This window comes from Lactuca sativa, chromosome 1 (assembly GCF_002870075.4).
Source record: "Lactuca sativa cultivar Salinas chromosome 1, Lsat_Salinas_v11, whole genome shotgun sequence".
Taxonomy (NCBI): domain Eukaryota; kingdom Viridiplantae; phylum Streptophyta; class Magnoliopsida; order Asterales; family Asteraceae; genus Lactuca; species Lactuca sativa.
The window spans coordinates 184249158-184256591 of record NC_056623.2 but is presented as its reverse complement, the minus strand read 5'-3'; the positions used below and the strand labels follow the sequence as shown (position 1 = coordinate 184256591).

The following is a 7434-nucleotide window of genomic DNA, read 5'->3' as shown; positions in this document are numbered from 1 at the left end:
TCTATTGAGGATCAAAAGTTATTGCTTCCCTTGTCCCTTTATTAATGTTGTTTAAGGATCCTCACAACCCATCATTTTTGTTGGTGCGGTATTTTTGTTCCTTTTTGGCACGGTGTTCAAGTTGTTATCTTAGATAAGGAGTATCTAATACCTATGAGATTATTATACCAAACTTGTGACATAAGGTTATATTTTAATAAACTACAAAGTCGAGGAACATCACTTTTTTAAAAATATTTTTCTTCTTAAGCAAAGGTGAGGAGCACCAAGTATGACCAAAATATTTGACTAGCAAATATAAAAAGGTAACTAAAAAGACAATAAAAATAGAGTACCTTTATTTTGAACTTTAAAAGATCATTGATATAAAATGGTCAAATGATATGCACAAGTTTATTAGCACTAGCTGCATGGACAACACGCTAAACATGTTACCAATATCATAGCAAATTAATAAATATATAATTTATAATAAATATATATATAATATATGATATGATGATTTCAAATAATGAAAAAGGTATTCTTAATCAAACATCCTAAAACAACATAACCGAATTAGAATATCCAACAAGAATCCGTTAAGTGTCCAAAAAGAAAAAGAAAAACATAGTAGATATTATCACCATTGTTACTCAACGTAATTTCTAAACACGTGATGTGATAAAGAAAAAAAAAAAAAGACAAAAGTTACGCACAAAAAAACAGATGTTGATTTTGGAACATGTTTTTATTATGCAGCAGAACCATCCTTCTTTGAAGGTGATGGAGGAGGTTGAGTGCCCTCAGCTCCCATCTCTGCCCTAAGATCATTAATACTCTGCTCCAACTCGCTTATCCTTTCACCCATCTCATCGAGTACATTGTTGTTAAGGTCATCATTCAAAATCCATCTATCTTGTATGACAAAAAAATGTGGATACAGAATTCATAAAAAAACAATATCAAATAAAAAAGGATATTCTTTGAAACAATAGAGTCAGACATTGTTTGGAATCTGGTTTGCTGCAAAGACAACACTCGTCAGTACAAAGTAGGATGTAATTGTACTAAACATGCAACCAAAGTGCCATTTACAGCTTACCATTTGTGTGAGAAGGTTTTGAACCTACAAAAACAAGGGTGTTACTGTTAGTTATTCGGAAATGGAACTCGTATGGGCTAAATAAATTAGGATTTAATAACTTTTAAGCAACAAGTGATACTTTATTGATAACAAAAAATGAACATTCAAGAGCATTTTGTCAAAGCAAAAACAAGATCGAAATTAAAATGGAGACCATATGTAGGTTTAAGTGTTCTATAACCATTAATGGAATATTGCAAAGATAACAAAATAAAAACTACAAGTCCAAGGAACTTACAAACTGTGTCATATCAGCAGTATTTTGCTTGCCATCTCCCGAATCTTTTGCATCCTACAAACAAAAGCAGTTCAACCATTTGTATAATGGGAAAATTGTTTCAAAAATACATGATTCACAACTATCAATATAATTTTTACTTGTAACACAATGACAGGGTAAATTAAAAACTTTCTTGGGTCAGAAAATGAGGAGCGCTAACAATCTGATATGAAATGTCGTGACATCTGCAGTCGTATCAATTATCACAATAAAAGGGTGCCAAAATATCTCTTAAGCTAGAGGTCTATAACAACACATACTTTAGATTCAGAAACAAGGATAACCCTTTGCTTTCAACGTAGATATGTAATATCTTAATATTAAACATTTATGGGGGAAACAAAATTTGGATTTATTTATGCATATCAACTCTAAAATCTGACACGCATACATCAAAGACAACTAACCGTAATGAAATTATACTAGTATTTCATGATTCTCCTACAATTTCATTTAAATCAACAATTTTCCCTAATTTAGAGAACCATATTAATGTTGCAGTGATCACATACATTACTGATATATGAAAACCTAATCATAATAGAAGAATCGATTAGTGAAGACTGGCGGAGAGACATAGAGAAGGTTCTACATACCATTTTTCAAGCGAATGTGAATCAATTCCAGCACTTTGTGGCTCCTTGCTCTCACTACGGAGGTTTCTACAATTATGTTCCCCTGATCGCCCGTTAAGCTTTTGTTTGAAATTGCAACACTAATTAGAAATAAATAGCAAAAAATCAATTATGCACAAATTTTTTTGAGCCACTTTAATTTTTTTGGTGCGGTTTTGTTGGTTCTATTTAGAAACTGCACCATTAAATCATTTTTTACCCGTTGTAATTTTTTTCTATTTTTCTATTTTTCATTTTTGGTGTAGTTTATGATTTATTTTGGTGCGGTTTAACCAATCAAATCAAACTACTAAAAGCTATTTTACAACTTTTAAAGCTTGAAGAAACACAAATTCTAATTTTTCACATGGATCAAGTCAAATTAAATCCACACCATTCATTCCAAAATCATCTAATGGTTAAGATGCACCAAAGAGATCCCACCTTAAGCTTGCATGGTTTTTTCTTGAAACCCTAATCCTTTTCTCTCAAGCCACCTCCCTTACACTCCCTCAATGCCGCTAACTCCCTCATAGCATCCGCAACCCCATCGGAGAGCCACAATGAGTGTTTAAATCGTGTTTGTGTTTGTAAACGAAAATATGAAAGAGAGACGATGTTCGATTGGGTGTGTGTGTGTGTTTAAATCTAGATGTAAGTGTATTTTTAAATCGAGTTTAAATGTTGAAATCTTACCAGCATTGTCATCTTTTTTAATCTTAAACATTGAGATATCCTCAACTTTCCTGGGTTCTTTATTGATTAATTACACGAATGGTCCCTATAGTTTGGGGTAATTTACAAGTTTAGTCTCTAACTTATTTTTTTAACTCGGAAGATCTTTACTTTTGCTTTTATTACTTGTTTGGTCTTTACTTTTTGTTTTTGTTACGCGCTTGGTCCCTGTCTTACCTAAAAATACTATTATTTAAATAGGAAAAAATAGTGGGGTTGGTCCCTGTCTTACCTAAAAATACTATTATTTAACTAGAAAAAAATAGTGGGGTAGGTAAGGTAAGGTGAGGATGATGGGATTGGGGGTGTGGTTATCTAAATAAATTAAAAAATCAAGGAAAAAATAGTATTTTTAATTAAGACGGGGACCAAAGATGTAACAAAAACAAATAGTAGGAACCTTCCGAGTTAAAAAAATAAGTTAGAGACCAAACGCACAAATTACCCTAAACCATAGGGACCATTCGTGTAATTTACTCTTCTTTATTCTTTGATAAAACATCGAAATGTATTATTTTTATGGAAACAAATCGTATTTAATAAAAAAAAACCGTTTTGTAATCAATGTATTTATTTTTTACTTTAAAAAATGAAGGTTTCATTCTAAAGCTCTCGTAAATATCAAATCATAAGTAAAAGCTCACCTGAAATAACCAGTCACACGTAATGGATAAAAGCTTAAAATGGTCAGGCAACTCTAAAGCATCCCTATTGGCAAACGCCTGAGACACGCATCAAAATAGAACATTACGTTGGGAAGCCTATTGAGATGCCCATCGTTAATTCACAATAAACATCTTCTTTACACTTTAGTCATGACACACGTAAAAATCATAAAGTTCACATACATAACATCATAGAATATAATAAAACACAAAATCATAACATGACATCACATCATATAACCGCATGCAAACAATTAGCACATAGACACCAAAATATAGTTTCTTTTAGGATGTGTGCTTTGAAAAATCCTATGTACTCACATTTGTCTAATTGACCCTTTTCCTCGACTTTAAGTCTCGAGGCTTCTTGAAATCGTCAAGGTAATCCTATAACACATAAATATCATCATATTAAAAGGTGTTTCTGATTTTTAGACAACCCAAATATAGTTTTGAACACTTATTTGATTTGTACATATTTTGTCCAAATGTAGTTTTTAACACTTATTTGGTTTGTACAATTTTTCTTTAGTTTTTAGGATTTCCTAGCCCCGACCCCTGTTAAGTGTTTTGATCATAACTGTGGATACAGAACTACAAATGACTTGAACTCGATGTTTCTAGAAACTAGATACATTTTCCTACAACTTTGTCTCTTTGGGGTGTTTCACAATTCTACTTCAATTTTTCGTTATACAACTTAGAAGTAATGTTGTTGTCTTCTTATTTGTAAGATCTTTTATGCTCTTACTTCACCTTGTTATACCCATTTACCAATACACTTTTATACCCATTATTTGACATTAGTTCATTAAATATATCTTTATTATATTTCTATTAGTTATATAATATTTAAAATTTATTTTTTATTCCGCCTCGAGGCTCGATTCCTTATTTTTAAACCTTGTTACTAAGTGACTTATAGAAAATGTTATTTCCCGACAGAAAACACAAGGGGTATTGTGGTCTTTTTATGGCTATTCAAGCTAGAATTCACGGGTACTCTTCAAACAATTTAACCGAGCATTACAAAAGGTTATAAAGGGTTGTTTTGAGGACTTTAATAGCACCCAAACACAACATTTTGACAGCAATATCTCAGAAAAGGAATGGGAAAGAAACACTTAGAATTGCCCGGTTGTGAAGAACAAAAGAAATGGATTTTACTGGGTCTTTTAGCCTCTAATACGGGCATGATTTTAGGGCAGAAAAACGAGTTGAATAGCTCAAGAATATACCTGGAATGTGACCTGGGATCAGCCCTAAACAAGCCAAATCGGATTCCCCTTCTTCCTCTCTTCTCTTCGCGGTTTCCTTCTTCCTTCCTCGTCTCTCCTTTGTTTTTTCCTTCTTTCTGTCGCATCAATATTCTCCTGCTCTTTTCTGATTTCGAACAAGTAGCAGCCCTATGGAAGAAGCCTTCTGCGATTTATGTGAGCCACAAGAGGAAACGGACGAGAGATAAAAAAGGCCGATCGCTCCATTCCCTTGTATGGGAGTTATTGGTTTTTTTTTTTTTTACAATTTAACCCCTCTACTTCCATCTTTGTACAACTCCAACTCAACCCTAATTTCGTGAAGGTGACCAATCCGGCCGTTGTGTCGTGTTTTTGTCTGACACGATACGAAACGACAAAGTTTTCTGTAACACGAACACGACACGACATGATGTTGTGTTTTTTTCAATTAACACAAAAACGAACCAATTAAAAAACAACAAACATGACACGACACGACAAAGATGACATAATATAACAATTAATTTATTTAATTAATATTTAATCATAAATAACACGACAAACACAAAAAACATGACTGACAAATGTTAAATCGTGTCAATTTCGTGTCGGATATTGAACACGAACACGACACGACACGACCTCGTGTTTTTTACACTTGACACGAACACGAATTCGAATTTCAGTATCGTCCCAATTTTGTTTCATGTTGTCTCTGAATTGTCACCCCTAATTTCTTGTCATAGTTAGTTAACTTTTACTTAAATCAATCTATCTTTCACTTTGGTCCCCGTTATTTGCTAGATAACAATTAAGTCATTTAAATGTTTTTTTTTCTGTTTTTTATAACTATTATCGTTATTAGTTTTTTTAAGCTTAATTCCATCACAAATAAAACTATATTCACATATTGAGAGACGCAGTTGTCACAAACATAGTTCACACGGAACGTCACTTTGGCACTTTGTCTCCTCGACTTTAATCATTTTTGGTGAGGTTTTTGAGCCTTAATCTTTTTTGTGTGTTTTTTTCTTTTTGGTGCGGTTTTTGATATTTTCTTTATTCGTGCGCGTTTTTTTTTTTTTTCATTTTTTTTTTCATTTTTTGGTTTGATTTATGAACTTCTTTGGTGTGGTATTTTGAGCTTTTAATCCTTTTTTATGCGGTTTTATTGGTGAGATATTTTTAGACTGATTTTTGATTTTTTTTTTTTTGGGGGGGGGGGGGGGGGATTCATTTTTTTACTGTTTGTGTGCTTTTCTAACTTTTTGGTGCGGTTTTTGAAACATTTTGTGTCCTACTTTTATGATAAGGACTTAAAAGGACAATTGTGTTATTAATTTGGTTACATTATGCCAAGGAAATGAATATACATCTCATCAAAATAAGAAAATTGTTACATTATGCCAATTGTGTTATTAATTTTGTTACATTATGCCAAGGAAATGAATATACATTCCATCAAAAAAAATTATAAAATGCAAAATCAAAGGAAAAATTCAAAAATTCTTTTTTAAATACTATTTGCGCTATTTAATTTATCAAAAAAATAAAACAATAATAAAACAAATCACCGTTTTTTTCGAAATATGAGTAAAATATTACATTGTAATTAATCAAATCGAATTTTTAGAATGTTAGAATATTCTAATATTCTACTAAAATTTGTGGATATGTTAAAATATATAAATATTCTACTTGAATTTTTAGATTTTGTTAAAATATTCTAATATTCTATTAGGATTTTTTGAATATTTATAGTTTAATATTCTAGTAGAATATTCTAACATTCTAAAAATTTGATTTAATATCTACAGTATAATTTTGTATTAGCATATTTCATGTATATTTTGAAACAAACAGTAATATTTTTTATTTATCCATTTATTTAATTTTTTTGGATAAAAAATGACGAAAAAAATATTTAAAAAAAAAATTCAAAAATTTTCATTTATTTTGCATTTTAAAAATATTTTTTTTATCTCCAAAATGAATGGCTATGATTTCATCCCCATGTCTCACCAAATATGATGGTCTCACATGAACCTAACCATATATATATATATATATATATATATATATATATATATATATATATATATATATGTGTGTGTGTGTGTGTGTGTGTGTGTGTGAACTTCAAATATTGTATGAATGTATGACTAATTCTTATCCATTGGATTAAAAGAAATGAAGAGTTGAGATACGAGGGTACACGTTATTAATATGTGGTAGCATTACTATATAATTTGGATTGTGGATTAAATATATTAATCGATTATTGTGGGTGATTTAATATATCATAGGAAGTTCGATTATGGAAATAATTTTTCTGGAAATCGGCTGTTGATGTTCTTTCACTGGGGTGTTCTTGACCATTTCGCAATAGGATTTCGATCATATTTATGGGTTTCGATGATAGCTTTGAATACTTAAGTTTTAATGGTTGATATTTTCAACATAATGTAACTTGATCTGATTTGAAAGAATAAGGGTAAACAGTGGTTTTGTTTGATGTTTACAGAGCCGATCCAAAGATATAGTGGGCTCAGGGCGAAAAAAATGGGCCCCTAAAGTTGGAAATAGACAAACCGTTATAAAATTCACTATTAATATTAACAAGCAAAAATATGGCCACAACATTACAAAAACAATTAATTTAAAGAAAAATAATTTTCCTAACATTTTAGATAACTTTATTTGTTTCTTTCTATATACATATCATATATTCTAGGAATTTTGGGCCCCTTAAAGACATGGGCCCTGGGCGACCGCC

The 7434-nt window shown here is 31.1% G+C and overlaps 1 protein-coding gene across 17 annotated transcripts; it reads right to left on the bottom strand.

Annotated features, from left to right (window-relative positions):
- Nucleotides 1-480: 480 nt before the first annotated feature.
- On the bottom strand, nucleotides 481-4907 carry LOC111912628 (heat shock factor-binding protein). Of its 17 annotated transcripts, none has more exons than XM_023908379.3 (8): nucleotides 4659-4907; nucleotides 3742-3807; nucleotides 3400-3477; nucleotides 2003-2068; nucleotides 1365-1418; nucleotides 1085-1108; nucleotides 963-1005; nucleotides 481-858 (listed from the first exon to the last, which is right to left on the bottom strand). In XM_023908379.3, exons 4-8 carry the CDS (start codon nucleotides 2003-2005, stop codon nucleotides 734-736), a joined length of 249 nt encoding a protein of 82 aa, XP_023764147.1. In that variant the 5' UTR covers nucleotides 2006-2068; nucleotides 3400-3477; nucleotides 3742-3807; nucleotides 4659-4907; the 3' UTR covers nucleotides 481-733. The 17 variants fall into 17 exon arrangements, with proteins under 17 accessions (XP_023764147.1, XP_023764139.1, XP_023764140.1 ...); XM_023908371.3 differs by having other exon boundaries at nucleotides 2003-2121; nucleotides 4659-4906; XM_023908372.3 differs by having other exon boundaries at nucleotides 2003-2100; nucleotides 4659-4906.
- Between the last annotated feature and the right edge of the window lie 2527 nt (nucleotides 4908-7434).

Bases quoted from the DNA above. Each gene is read 5' to 3' on its own strand.
- LOC111912628 (XM_023908379.3), bottom strand. The intron at 1,109-1,364 runs GTAAGTTCCTTG...TTGTTTTTGTAG, and splicing joins CTGCTGATATGACACAGTTT to GTTCAAAACCTTCTCACACA. The intron at 1,006-1,084 runs GTAAGCTGTAAA...TTGTCTTTGCAG, and splicing joins AAAACCTTCTCACACAAATG to CAAACCAGATTCCAAACAAT.